This window comes from Saimiri boliviensis, chromosome 13 (assembly GCF_048565385.1).
Source record: "Saimiri boliviensis isolate mSaiBol1 chromosome 13, mSaiBol1.pri, whole genome shotgun sequence".
Lineage (NCBI taxonomy): Eukaryota > Metazoa > Chordata > Mammalia > Primates > Cebidae > Saimiri > Saimiri boliviensis.
The window spans coordinates 45,309,134-45,324,800 of NC_133461.1; the positions used below are offsets into that span (position 1 = coordinate 45,309,134).

General features: G+C 38.2%; 1 protein-coding gene and 1 pseudogene across 2 annotated transcripts in view; one reads left to right on the plus strand and one right to left on the minus strand.

Annotated features, from left to right (window-relative positions):
• KLHL14 (kelch like family member 14) overlaps positions 1-15,667 on the plus strand; it is a 94,907-nt gene that overhangs the window by 63,833 nt on the left and 15,407 nt on the right. For both annotated transcript variants that reach the window (XM_039463861.2, XM_074383639.1), the window contains exon 3: positions 10,103-10,192. In XM_039463861.2, coding sequence (XP_039319795.2) covers positions 10,103-10,192 — 90 coding nt within the window. The remainder of the gene's footprint in view (positions 1-10,102; positions 10,193-15,667) is intronic.
• The window catches only part of LOC141580801 (WW domain-binding protein 11 pseudogene), a 252,146-nt pseudogene that overhangs the window by 37,998 nt on the left and 198,481 nt on the right, over positions 1-15,667 (minus strand).

The window sequence follows — 15,667 nt, forward strand, 5'->3', positions numbered from 1 at the left end:
TAAAAAGTTGATATTGTAATAATATAATCTTTTTTCTTATTATTTATTTATTTTGAGACAGTCTTGCTCTGTCATTTAGGCTGGAGTGCTGTGGTGTGATCTTGGCTCATTATAACCTCCACCTCACAGGTTCAAGTGATTCTCCTGCCTCAGCCTCTAAAGTAGCTGGGATTATGTGCATGTGTGACCACATCCAGCTAATTTTTATATTTTTAGTAGAGACTGAATTTCACCATGCTGGCCAGGCTGGTATTGAACTCCTGGCCTCAAGTGATCCACCTGCCTAGGCCTCTCAAAATGCTGGTATTACAAGCATGAGCTACCACACCCAGCCATAATAAAATCTTTTTAAATTTTTTATTTTATTTTTAATTGACAAATAATAATGTATAAGGTACACAGTGACGTTTTGCTACATATAATGTATAGTAATCATATTAGGGTAATTAGCACATGCATCATCTCAAACATTTACCATTTCTTTGAGTTGGAAACATTCAACATTCTCCTTCTAGCTATTTGAAGCTATATAACATGTTATTGCTAACTGTAGTCATTCTATAGTGATATAAAACACTAGAACTTAGATTTTAGAAATTGATCTAATTCTAGTAATTCATTTTTTAAAATTAAGCTAATAATTAAAAATTATATCATAAGGCCTTGCCCAAGGCCTGGCACATAAGTAGGTGGTCAGTAAGTATTTGTGGAATCTGCGTGCCTTTTCCTGATAATGACATTTACTGCTGCAACACCCTGGAAAAAGCTTTTTTCAGCCTTCTGATTAAGCTTAAGCCTCACTTTCTCCCAGAAGTTTTTGTCATTTCCTCCCTGGAGCATCTATTGCTCTTCTACCTGGAGTGCTCTGCAACCTATTTATCTGTTCTCATGTTCTCTCTCTCTGTCTACACAGTGAGCTCTGGATGAAGGAATGGTATACAATTCATTTTCATATGCTCAGAGTTTATCATAATAACTAATAGGTATGCGATACATATTTTTGAATGAAATGAACTAGCTGATTGAAATATTATTCTTTTTGAGACAGAGTCATGCTTTGTTGCCCAGGTTGGAGTACAATGGCATGATCTAGGCTCACTGCAACCTCCGTCTCCCTGGTTTAAGCAATTCTCCTGCCTCAACCTCCAGAGTACCTGGGATTACAGGTGTGTGCAACCACACCTGACTAATTTTGTATTTTTAGTAGAGATGGGGTTTCACCATGTTAGCCAGGTTGGTCTCAAATTCCTGACCTCTGGTGATCCACCCATATCCACCTCCCAAAGTGCTGGGATTACAGGCGTGAGCCACTGCACCCTGCCCAAAATATGATTCTTAATTAGACCTTTTGATACCTTGTGGGTTTTCAAGTGAATTACTACAGTTCACCTTCCTATATTTGAATATATGGGATTTGCATCAGAAAACACCTCTTATAAATCCTTATTATGTAGGTCACATCCATTTCCTTCCTTCTGCCCTCAATAATTAGGGGCAACTATGGAGCCATGATCTATGATAATTTGAACTACATAACAATCATGTTTGCTATCCTGTTGCCATATATCCACCTTATAAATAGCCCTGACTCCCTTAACCTTTGTCAAAAGATTTTATTATCAAATGCTTAAATAATATATGTTGCTCTACTACTTTAATGCATTTAGAGGGTTTACCATTTTTGACATGAGCCTTTTTGAGTGTAGAACAATAAAAAGTATCAGAGCGATGCTTTCTCCCAGAAAAATATGATTTGGAAGACATTGTGTTGACACTTGGAAAAGGGCAGTTATCAAAGCTCTAGAGTGTTTCATTGACATGTCTCTGAAATACACAACACTTTGTAAAACGGGAAAAAAAAACTAACCTTTGAAAGAGATGGCAGCTTTCATTCCCAAAGATGTTTTACTTTCCAAAAGTAAAAATGAAACTATATTTAAGCTCCTACTAGCATGCCAGGAAGTATTCAAACAGTTGATATGAAAATAACACAATTATAATTTAGGAATATATTAATGAAAATATTTGAACTAATTCAAAAATAAGACTTTGAAGGTGAGTTTTGCTTAAATAGCTAATAGAAGTTCTTTGTGAAATCACATTAATCTCACTGTTCATTAGCACTTCTCCAAGTTAAGTGTTCAGAACTAAAACTGTAAATCAACAAGGTTTTATTGAAAACCTTTGCCCTCAGCACAATTAAGTGTTATCATAGTTCTGGAAAGAAATAATATATGGCCAGCCTTTGAAAAGCTTACAAACGCCCTTTGCTTAAAACTGACATATGTTTGCATGGGTGACATCTATCCTAGAAGCCATAGAATACTTACCAAAGGCACTTTTTTTTTTCTTTTTTTATTCTTTCACTTCCTCCCTCCTTCACATCTTCTGGCATCCATCACAATTTTTTCCACCTTCCAAAAAAGTAAATTCCTCAGTCTCCCTTAGCTAGCATCAACATTTATTGATTCATTAATATTTCTGATTACTATGTTATGCCTAAATGCTATAGGGATGCCAGAGTCTAGCTCAGTACTATGTATTGGGTTCTGTGTTAAGCATAAAGCTATGGAGATGATAGCATCTGGCCTTCAGGGGCTCATAGATCTTTTGGGGGTGAGAAGCCAAAGACAAGCCATTTTAATACACTATTTCATCACTTGGTTAAGTGATAAAGTATAAGCATGCATTTAGTCCAATCATTGCACAGATGAGAGAGTGATGAAGCAATCCTCACTGTCGAGAAAACTGACCCATAGATACAATTTTGAACTATGAGAGACAAGCTCTCTTGGTTCTTGCACGGCCTCCTAAATGTGCACTTTTTTTAGATTTATACACCTTAAACTCATTTAAATAATTTCATCTCCAGGGATCTGGTTTGGTGTATGCAGAACAGGTAGGAGGTAAGGGAGAAAGTGCTGGACACCTTTGGGTTAATTACAAACATTTGCCAACTCATAACTGGATTCAGACCATAAAAATCTCTTACAGGGTTAAATTTTCCAGACTAACTGTCCATAATGATCAAATCATCCCCCAAATACACAAAATGTTTCCACTTATTTGTAGTTTGAAACTATAGTACAGCCCAAACAAACATAACAGAAAAAAATAGCAGAGCTTTTTGTATGCATTATTTATTCAATAATATCTATCAAGCACTTCTTAATGTGTAAAATGTTTTACTGTGTGTCTGTTTCTGTCTCCAGAAATCCATTAGCCAAGTTGCTAGATCTTTGCTGAAAGCCTGAATGGTAGGATTAAACTAACTAGCAAAATTTAAAGCATTTATGTTTCTTAATTGCATTTACCATAAAATTGAAGTTGTTAAAAAAAAACCCTCTAAGATTTCATGGCGAGGAATATTTAAAATTATAAAGTAAGGCATCTTTCCTTCAGGTTATTTGTTTTCAACAGCATGTAATTGCTATTTGAATTTGTTTCAATAAGTAAATAGTTCACAAATATATATTCTAGTAGTATCATGCTTCCAAGATATCATTTTTTTAGTCCATTTCTAGAAAATACTTTAAAAACAGAAATTATGTAATTATAGGTAACATAAATTACATTGAGAACTCAAACCCAACAAAAATGTATAAAATACATTTTAAATGTGTGAAAACATGCTGCACTTCTACCACAAATAAACGAAGATTCAGATGTTAACTAAACATCAATTGTTCACTCACCAATGTAAAAATGGGTACAATATGATGATATCCATCAAAACGTAAAATGTACCTATTCTTTGGCCCAGAAATTTCACTTAGAAGAATCAACCCTACAGATAAACTATGCATGTGTGTTATGTATCTGCAAGGACACTCAACATAGCACCACTTGTAACAGCAGCAACCTTGAAAGCATGGCCTTTCTGTCCATCCCTATTATCCCCTCCCAGCCAAGCCTCTACCTTCTGTCTTCTAGATCACAGGAGGAACCTCTGCCTGATCCCCCTCTTTTCCTTCTACAACATCAATAGTCACCAGATTGATATATTTAAAACATAAGTCAGCTTATTTCATTCTGCCACTTAAACCCCTCCCATGTCTTTTCATCATGCTTAGCGTAAATTCACAGTGCTTATTCTGGCTCATAAAGACCTGCCTTTCGGCTTGTGCCTGCCTCCTGACTTCATCCCCTGTCTCTTTGGCCCTCACCAAAGGTGCTCACAACACACAGGTTTTCTCTCTGCTTCTTAGGTACAACCAACTCATTCTCACTTCTGGACCAGCTGCTTCAACTAAAGTAATAGACAGGCACTCACTTTCCAGCTCATTGTCCCATTGTATTTCTCTTTATGACATCTGTCATCACCTAGCTGTGCTCCTATTTATTATCTATTTGTCTGTATTGCTATTCCTCTCTATCATATAAGGTCAATGAGAGCAGGAATGTGTTCTGCCTCATTCAGTGCTGTATCATCAGCAACCAGAAAGGTGCCTGCACATAAGGAGTGGTTAGTGAATGTTTGTTGAATGAATTAACCATCAGAAAGAAATAGAATAAATTGTAGAATGCCCACCAAATGGAACACTGTACAGCCACTTAAAATAATTCAGTGGACACAATGCCAGCTTTGTCTTCTGACCATGCCCTTCAACACTGCACTGGTCTGCCCTGGGTCTCTCTTCTCAACCTCATCTCAGATCCCTGTGTTCTGGTCTTCTTGCTGTTCTTCACATATTTCAAACCTGTGCTTCAAGGTCTTTGCACTTGCTATTCTTGCACCTACACCCTGCACAGCTCCCTCACTTGCTTCAGCCAATTCTCTCCTCAAAAGTCATCTACTCAGAAAGGTCTTTGCTGAGTATTGTCAAAACTCACTACCCTTGCCACTCCCTCTCCCCAACCCAGATTTATTTTACTTCTTGCACTTACCATTTGAAACAAAAGAGCTTATTTATGTCTGTGTTTGTAATATGCTTCCCCTGACTCACCTGGTGACTCACCTGGTTTACTGTTTATCATGACCTCCCAGGCAGGTACAACATTGCCTGGCATGGAGTAGCAGCAAAACAAATATTTGATTAATGGAGAATGAATGAATGAATGAATGAATGAAGTGCAAAAAAGCAAGACACTAAACAGTGTGTCTATAGTATGCTGCTGCCATTTGTGCTAACAAAAAATGACCCATATATGCGTCTCTGGAAAGAAAACCCAAGAACATAGTAGCAGAGATTGCTTCTGTGGTAGGAAAATAAAAGGCTGAGGGTCGAGAATAAGAGGAAGACTTATTTGTTCTGTATGTCCTTTGTTTTTAAGATTGTATTTTTATCATGGGAATTAATTATTTTTTTCAAAACAATTAAGAATTTTGTCATACCTGACAGTTTTGCAAGCCTACGTATCTGAGACCAAAAAAATCGAGGTCTTCACAAATGTTACATCTAATTGATAAACATTCAATAACCATCTATTTACCAATTCAATATTCTTGGCATAGCCCTACGCAATCTTTTGTTTGGATATTCATGAAAAGTCTGGGGTTGAAAAGGATACCTATACTTTCTTCTGGAAGAGGTTTACATTCCTTAGATGTAAAATGTGGGAGGAGATACAATAGTGTGGATCTCTAGGCCTTCATAAATACAAACAAGATCCCTGGACATTTTATAGCCCAGGGAAACAGCCTCTATGACCAAGATATTTAGACTCTGCTTGCAAGGTTGAAATATGTCCTCATTGTTAGAAAAAACAAGTCTGCCAACAGACTCTACCCACCCTTAACTGGCTGATTTTCTCAGTGTTTTTTCTGGCTCCATCAAACAAATGTACTCTGCTTTAAGAAAACCAACTCTTTGAATATCCAGATTTATAGGAAATCATTTAAAGGAAGGTCTTCTTGCTTTAAAGATTCATTTAAATATCATGCTAATAAACTACATTTAGAATATAATTCAATATAAAAAAGTATACACAAATTTCAGAAACACCATCACTGAACACTCAGGAATTCAGTAATTACTTGCTGGATGGATGAGCATACCTATTGAAAATCAGTAGAGTGAAATGGATAAGAACGTGAGTTGGGGTCCAGATATCCCCACGTTTGGATTCTATCTCTTCCATTTGATACCTGAGTCTGACCTTCAACAAGTGACTTACCTTCTCAAGGCCTTTTAGTATTTCTAAAAAAATAAAGTGAATGCCTCCTTTGTAATTAGTTGTATTAAATGAAATATTTAAGTCAATTTAGGTAAATATACTATCTGTATTATTTTATCATTTATTATTTCCTTCACTTAATTTCTGCTTGCTCAAATGTGAACAAATGAATAGCAAGAACGCAAGTGTTGTATTTTCAAAGATATAATATAGATAAATATAGTTATATATTTAATGTACACACATGTAGCACATAGTAAATTTTGTTCAATGCTGGTTATTATTGCAAAAAGTTACAGAAAATCCCCTGAGAGTTTGACTGTGTTTTCCCATCCACAAAGACCAATATTGTGCAAAGATCTCAGGATATTTTATTGCTCTGATACAGGGAGGGTTAAAAGACTGTGTAACTGAGATTTTTATGGCCTTAAAGTTATGGGAAAACAATTAACAGGTACATAAGTTAATTGTGGCAGAGATTCAGCTTGTAACGATTACTAACATCTACTTCCTGTGTGACGATTAGTCATTCTGCATAGTAAATATTGTGACAGTATCTCTCCAAGTTTATTTTATAGTATTACCTGATTCCAACTTTCTTAATTAAAATATTAAATGTAAATGTTTTATTTAATTTCCTAAGGCTAGAATAGAATTTTGAGTGTTTGGAGTGGGAGAGGCAAAAATGGTACAAATTGCTTCAAATTTAGAGATGAAATGAATGTCCTCCTTCAGATGATGGAAAGTTTTTTCTTTTCCAATTTTCTGGCTTTTTTTTAACCTTTCCTCCTAGCACTACCTGTTTGTTTAATAAAGTTGAGAATTTTTGCAAAGGGCCTTATAAACACGTGTTATTAGATTTTAAATGTGATTTGAAAGTGCCTCTCTCCTACTCCTTCTGAGTAAAGTGACCTTTTTAAATGGAGGGAAGTGGGTTTAGATGACAGTCATGATAAATGCGGTCATGTTCACTCAATAAAATAAGGCCCAGTGCATTTGAGGATAAATCAGTGAAATGTACAGCCCCACCTGTCTGTCTCCATCATTCATTTCCACTGTCACTTTCACAGTGGCTGATGGATCACAGTTGCTGTAAAATTAGACAGCCTTTAATCTCATTTCATCCTGATTAGCTTCTCTTTCCGCTTTCCCTCTAACTCACTGACTGACACGCTAAAAACTCACACTGGGCTGTATGTGAACCCGGAGTACAAACCTCCCCCACTACCTGCTTGTGAGGACGAGGTACCTGTCCACCTCTGGAGAAATCTGGAAAGAAGCAAGCATGTATTTGTGGTTGCGTAAAAGAAAATCAGTAAGTGCAGTACCCAAGGCCATTTTAAACAATTGTTTGTTCTTGTTCACTACCCTATTTATTTTGCTTTCCTTTGGGCTTAATCAGAAGTCAAAGAAATTAGGTCTTCTGCAAAATTCAAACATTGAATATAGATTTTTAAAAATAAATTTGGGAGAGTTTCACATTCAGAATAATTTCAAGGAGCATTTGGGTATATTTGTAGCCTCTCAATTCACAGTAATAATTCAGAAAAGACAATAATTCAAGAATGAGAATACTGAAATACTCAGCCAAGAAATATTGCAGGCAGGTTTTAAAACAAGGGTAAAAATGTGTCGATAGATGAGAATTCCCTCAAGTAGCCTTTAAATTAGGACTTCAAAGACCTTCTTTTCTCTTATTTTGAAGAGTTCAATAGTTAGCTTAGTGCAATAGTTTCATTTGTTTGCATAAAGCATAACAATAGGGGTAATCAAATGAAAAAGAGGCTTAAAAATAAATCATGTATTATTTCCTTCACTTAATTTATGCTTGCCTGAATGAGAGCAAATGAATGGTAAGAATGAAACGCAAGTGTCATTTTATTTTCAGAGACTGTAATTTATTATGAAGCTGGACCTCTGGTTTTTTTGTTTTGTTTTGTTTTGTTTTTAAGAGAGAATACCATTTTTCATTATGTATAAGATTTGGGCAAAACGTTGAACTGACCAAAAGTTTAAAATAAATATTTGAAGAGTTGTGGTCATAGAATAAGTTCCTTGTAGCTGATAGCCTCTGTTACTGCACTGTCTCATGTGAATTGATGCATACACATGACAATTAATGCTGAGTAAATTTATCACTGGCCAGAGGACACTACCATCAACTGGAGTAGCACTATGTTGTTCGCAATATGAAAAGAGGAAACTTCATTTTGTTTTTGATATTTTGGAACCAGTGTTATGATCCAAACAATGATGAACTTAATTAAAGGGAAGAAAACCTTTAAAACATATTGTACCTCTGTTGCTCAATGAACCTCAGATATACTCTGCCACAATGAATTGTAAGTAGTGAAGCCTGAAGGACCTAGATAGGTAAAAAGCATTTTTCAAAGAGATAAACTGAGGATTGATGGGCTAAAGGACATTCTTGAGATGACTCTCAAAGTCAATTGACCTAATTCATGGACCACACAAAACCACTGACCATCCATTTTCTACATTATCCCCCAAGTTGGAGGTTATATACCAATGCCTTCTGCCTTGTGGATATAAGTTCAAAAGCAATGCGTGTTTACAGTACAAATAAATAAGTCAGTAGGGAAATAAACAAAACTCCTAAAATCCCTTAGTAAGAAGCTTAAATGATCTGATTTGCTCTTTCAGAGGCTGTGTTATACGTCTCAAACCTGTGCCTGTTTCTTATGTTTTATTTACATATCTTAGCCAGCATAAGAGCTTCCTGAGAAAAATAAAAGATAACAAAAACAAAATGAAATGAGAGACATATGGCATCCAAAGTAAGTCAGGCGTGAGATAGGTCTCCTCACTTTCTCTCTCTCTCTCTGCATTGGCAAAGAAGCGCAAAGTAAGAGTTGGCCCTGACTCATATTGATTTCCCACTGCACTGGTTTCTTAAGTGCTCTGTTGATCCGTGTCAAGGAATACGTTCCCTGCCTGAACATGCACATCACCTCCCCATTTGTCCTCACCTAGATTTAAGGTGCCCATATGATGAGCTGAACAAGGACATCATTTTTCCTACTGGTGTCACTGGGCCCAAACCACTGTAGGAGATATGATGACTAACGCTGTATACGTTTACATTTACCAGAGGATATTATTATAGCAGAGACTAACACTGCACAGCACAAAAGAAGACAGGAGCATCCTATTCTTGTACTTTGTGTCTCCCCAAAGGAAATATAAACCAGAACAAATACAGAGGAAGCTGGCATTAGTAGGTTTCTGAATAATGCCCCCTCCTCACATCCACCACATTTGGGGAGAGAGAAGGGAGAGGCAAGGAGCATAGATACTTGTGATGTTCCTGACTGTTTTCATCTTTGTTACAGAAGAGCTCCTAAGCAGATAGATAGAAAATGTGTGATTGTGCTGCTAATGACATTGTACAGAAAATTAAGCATATACATTTGGAGGAGGCATTAAATCAGCAGGACCTTAATTTAAAAACTTAAAACTGTATGGAAATTCAGCTTGTTCATTGCTGTGGAATAGAAAGCCACCAAGCGCCCTGAGTCTGTTTATGGAAAGACTGCCAGCACACCAAGTTGGGCAGAGCAGCTTAATGGCTCCAAGTGTATTCAGGGTTACTTCTTCCAAGAAGTAACCCCAACCCTGACCATTTAGGAGTGTCAGTCATTCAGAACGCTATCCACATCATCAGGCAGGTAAGGAGAACCTAGGAATCGAAAGCAGCATGACAGTTTGTTCTTGACTAATTTCTGGAATAACATTATGTAAAATGAGTCAAAAGGGGTTGGGTTTGAAGCCGCTGGGAACACACCACTGAGTCACTGCATAGGGATACTTGGACTGATGAGTAGCGGTGTGGCTACCTGTGCATTTTTCCTCCTCTGACTCAGTCTCACATTTTATGCACTTCAGTGAAACAAATAGCTAGTGAGCCAAGGTAGCAAGTCCTGAGATGGAAAATTTCATATCTCTTTTTTTTTCTTAATTTCAGTTATGCCATACAACAGTGCCCACCACTGTGTTGTGGAGGTGGAAAACTTCTTGTTCGTGTTGGGTGGAGAGGACCAATGGAATCCGAATGGTAACTATTGAATAACTTAATTGGAGGTGCTCAGCAAGTATATGTGTAATGAAGGGCATCAGTAGCAGTCCATTTTGTAATTAGTGTGGAAAATATGTTTCTGTACAACGGGGACAAATGAAATAGTCTGGAAATTGGGCTGACAATTGGAGAGAGGGTCAATCATTGAGCTAACTGGGGACATGTGTAGCGGAGCAATCACTCATCAACTGTCTGGGGATTTGGCTTCGCAGTGATACCCCAGCCCCTCTCCTTATCCATCCCCTGAGGAATGCCACAAGCATGAGCACAGACTCCCTAGGGGAAGGGAGCAAGCTGCAGCTGTTAAGAATCCTCACCATCTTCTCTATCACCTTTCTCCCATTTTATCAATATAATAATGTGGGTTGCAACACATAAGCATTATGTCCAGTCATGCTGCACATAACTTCAGCTGAAGTCATTTTGCAGCAGGTATTCCTCGACATCCACTCCAGCTGCTGTACCTTTTACAAGTGTTTCTTCCATAGATTATCCACCATCCTCCCCATTGATGTGATTACATCATAAACGTATTGCAAAGAGAAATTAAACATTTCAACACGCTTTCCAAATCGAACACAAAAAGAGCACTGTGGCTTGCAGAATATGCAAAATTATCAAGATACTTTTGGAAAGCTTGCACATGAAGAAGGAGTTGCAGTTGTAGCCTTCTGTGTAACAGAGATAATTATGACTGAGAAACCATAAAACAGCTTGCAGGTACACATTTTTACTTTAAAAGCCCAGAACATCCAGCTGAAATTACATATACTGCATATATTTTATTGTGAATGCTCTCTTTCAGCATCTGCACCAAGGCAAATTGTAGAAAATTGTTACATCTGTTCGCTCTAGAAAATTTTAAAGGAAAACAATCCAGGCCACCCTCTAAGAACATTTCTTTGAAGAGAGGGGGACTTTTTTTTCTCAAGACCTGTAGCTTTGTAGTGCCACATTTTCTAGTGTTGGAAAGAAGGCAGTTCCTGGGCTTTGTAGGAAACAGATTTGGAACAGGAGCAAGGATGATATTTTCTATCTCTCCTCTAACTTACCTTAGTAATAATGGATTCCATATGTTACCAGAAAACCCTGACATGCGTACAATGCATTGTAAACTTCTCATTTACTACTTAACTTATCCTTCTTCAGAAGTGATTTGAACTGTAAGGAGCATTTGTAAGCAAACACATGGTGTGCAGCCACTGGGTTTATCTAAGCAAAGAATCTGCAGAACATTCTTTTTTAAGGCCAGGTTAAAACTAAAACATGAGAAGAGAAAACAGAAATGTCTTCAGCCTACTGCAATTCGCAGGTAGAATAGGCCTCTGTTAAAATAGCAGTATTGGTACCATAATTCATTCTCACAAAACACTGTGAACCTCCCTTCCCTATGAGTCAGGCCTTAAGCAGCAAGACAGAAAACCTGTTCCACAGGCACATGCCTGTGGGGGGGGAACAGGGGAGAGTTGAAAGGACATATTCCTTTCTCTAGTCTAGAGAATCTTTGAACTAATTCAGACTCCCATAAAATCATGCTGTTGGATTACACTGATTTTCTCTTTCCTAGTCCTGAGAAGAACAGCAATTGGATTTAAAGCCGTCAGTGAATATGCTTTGAGAAATCACTAGAAACAGCACACAACTGCATTTACTGTAGGGATGTTTCTCACCATTGCTACCATTGCTACTCATGGGCTCCCTATGAAGCCCCAGAGGATAAACTCTTTAGGCTGAAGTCTGAGGCATTGTGTGCTTTTGAAAATTATTACTAACGCTAACCATGTGACTATCATGTCTCTTTGCTTTAACCACTAAGATGCACAGAATTAAATTTTACTATAACTTTAATTACTATATTTTAATTTTACTTTAGCCTTAATACAGGCCTGGGAGTGCGCTCTCTCTCTCTCTCTCTCTCTCTCTCTCTCTGTGTGTGTGTGTGTGTGTGCGTGTGTGTGTGTGTGCGTGTGTGTGTGTGTGCGTGTGTGTGTGTGTAAGATCCCTTTTTAGAATTTTGGAAGTTTCCACATGAAAGGCTGAGTCATTGTGTCCCTGACTCATTTGGCATGTGAAGTCCTTTAGCATAAATTTGGGCAAATGAGGCTAGAACATGAGCTGGGCTCACCTAAACAGAGGAGAACTGCTTACACCTTGAGGCAAACAGGCCAGCCTTTTGCACCTCCTGTCAGTCATTGGCTAAAGCCTTCCCCCAGGCGGGGATGAGGGAAGGCACTGAGGTGGCCTGTTCAGCTGGAGGAGCTGCTGTGACCATGAGCAGCCAGCACGAAGCAGCTAGGGAGCTAGGGAATGGGTGCACCAGTCTGGTAAAGGGATCTGGGCTAGTGACCAAGAGCATCTGCCACAATCCCTTGAATGATTTCCATACTCCATCCATCTGATCAACCATAGTTGACTTCTATAGTGTTAGTAGTAGTACTTATTGAGTACTCCTTTAAGCACTCACCTGCATTATTTGACTTAATCCTCACAAGCATCCTGCAAATCATTCCATGGTAGCTCTAGTTTTACTATGAGAACACTAAGACTGAAGAGGTTAAATGACTTGCCAGCAAACATAGCTTACAAGAAGCTGATCTGATCCCAACTAGGTCTGTCTGATTTCAGAGCCTTAGTCTTTAATCACTACAATGCATAGTCTTTCACATAGACATATGTATTTGGTTAGATGTGTAACAGTCATGCTTTTGCTTTTGATTTGGTGAAATTAAATCAATATTGGATCACAATGGGAAGTGGCTCCCACTCATTCACAAGGAATTCTTCATCATTCCTCATTTTAAAAACTGTGAAGAGACTCAACCATCTCTAAAATACGAGAGTCTTATATTATAATACCTTGTGCAATTAATACCAAAACATATAAAGGATACCAATCTTATGATAATATACAACATGCTTTACTATCATTGCTGACAGGGAGAAAGCTATGTATGTCAGTCCCAAAGATGCAATCTTCTTAAGTTAAACATTAGTCCTTATGGAAATGGTATTCAAGATGTGTGCCCTTGAAATTCAAAATTGCAAATTTTAATACATGCTCATAAAACACAAACATGTACTCATTTAAATAAATATAGTTGTATCTGTTGATGATCTATTGATGACCACAATTTGAAGTCAGCAAATATATTAGTTACTGGAAATATACAGTAATCAAAATGTACACATAAGGTTTTCTACTCAGATATAAACATTAACTCCTATCAACTCTCTTCATGTCATTAGTGATAGGAACACATGATAATATTCTAATAGACATGCATAGACTCTGTCAGTGCTCCAGTTTATGGAAATATGCAACCACTTCCCTGTAGAAAAAGTATCATCATTCTTAGTCAACTTCCAAGGTTAATTTCACAAAAACTCACTTATTAACCAGCTCTAGACATAATTTTTTCTTGAGTTGGAGCCTCCTTATGTAAAATCCAAGTCTTCTGGGTCTTCCTTTCCCCCTGGTACTCTTATCTCTTCCTGTATGTCCCCAAATAAAACTCAATTTACCACTCAACCTAACCATCAAAATTTTCCCTCCCAAAGTCCTGGGATTACAGGTGTGAGAAACCATGCTGGGCCAAAATCTGACTATCTTCTGAGAGTACTGTCTCCCAGCCACTCTTTCTAATGGGAGCCAGTGTGTATCTCCTTCCCCCAAATAATTTATATTACTGGACGCCAGTAGCTTTTCTCTTTTCTCTTTATTGCCATTCTCAAACCCTTAAAACCCCAAGCACTTAAAAGGATATCTGCAGATGATCCCATTTGCTACCTCTTTATGTGGTAGTAATCGATTGTTTTGCTGGTAATACCACCTTTTCACTCTCTATCATTCCCTCGTGTCTTTACTTTCCTCTTTACTGAGCTTAGCTTCTATAGCCCATTCTCATAACCACTCTCCTCACATACCTGCTGCCCTTTTGTTCTCTCTCCTTCCTCTGTATTTGCCTGGCAATGCTAGTCCTGGTTAAACCTAACTCTCTTACCTCTCTCCCCTGCCCCTGAGCAACTAAATATGAGTAGAGAAAACCACACAGCCAAGCTGGCTACTATTCAGCTCCACTAAACTTCTGTGATCAATGCACCTTTCTACCCTCCAAGGAAACTATTTCACTTTTCAGTCTTTTCAAATGCCTCCTTCTTCAAAGTCACCATCCTCACTCTCACTTGATAGCCTTACTTTTTAGTTCAATAGAAGCATTCAGAAGATAAACTCTTTATGTTGCTACTCTCAATCTATTCACTTATTTCCATTGCAACTTATATATTCTGTCTTCCCCCATTACTGTTTCTGTTCCAATCCTCAGGTCTATTCCTCATTCCCTCTTGGCTGCTCAAGGACTTTCCAGTGTGTCTGAACTTTAAAAACACCAAACAAACCTTTCGATGCTGCACCCTCCAGCTGTAATCTTCTTTCTATTGCAGAGTCCTAAGAAGCAGCGTCTATCCTCTTACCTCCACTTTCTTACATCTTAGTCTCTCCTGAGTAGTCTGCACTGAGGCTTTCATCCCCTCTGGTTCACTGAAGCAATGCTTGTCGAGGCCACCAACAACCTTCATGCTGCCAAATCCCACAGTCACTTCGCAGTCGCTCACCTCTCTTCCTTTTGAAACACTATTTGCTTTCAAAATACCACACCGTTCCCCCTATCTCTGAGCGTCCTTTTCCTTTGTTGGTTTGCTTCTTCTCTTCCAGGGCTCATTCTGAGGACCTATTGGTCTTTCATTTTCATATACTCTCCATACATGGTTGCCCACAGTCCTGTGGTTTTAAATAACAACTCTGGACTAATGACTCCAAAATTTGCACCTGTAGCTGTGTTTAGCCAGTGGCCTACCAGACACTTCCTGTTTGAGATCCTATAGGTCTCTCAAGGTTAATTCCAAAACAGAGCTCATAACTTCTCTTCCCAGCTCCCTACCTACTCCTCTTTAGTTTTCCCCACCTCAGCAAATTGCATGACCTTCCATTCAGTTATTCAGGCTAAAATCCTAGCAGCCATCCCTAATGACTCAACTCTTCTCACACCAATATTCAAGTCATCAGGAAATTTTATTGGGCTATGCCTGCACAATAGATTTGAAACTCTACAATTTCTTACCACCTCCACCTTCATTCAAGCCACCACAGCTCTTACCTTGATGATTGCAGTGGCTTCCTGACAGTCCCTTTCTTCCACAGTGGCCCCTCTAGAGTCTGCTCTTTACATGGCAGCCAGCGTGATAGATTAGATTATGTTTTTCACTTGCTCAAAACTCTCCAGTGAAGTCACTATTGTCCTTATAACAAAATACAAAAATCCTGCATCAGTCCACAAGGCACACTGCGTTCTGGCCCTTAACCCCTCTCTGACCTCTGTCCAGTCACCCCAGGATTCTTGCTGATTTTGAACTCATGCCAGCCCAGGGACTTAATTCTTTCCTGCTCCTTTGCCTGAG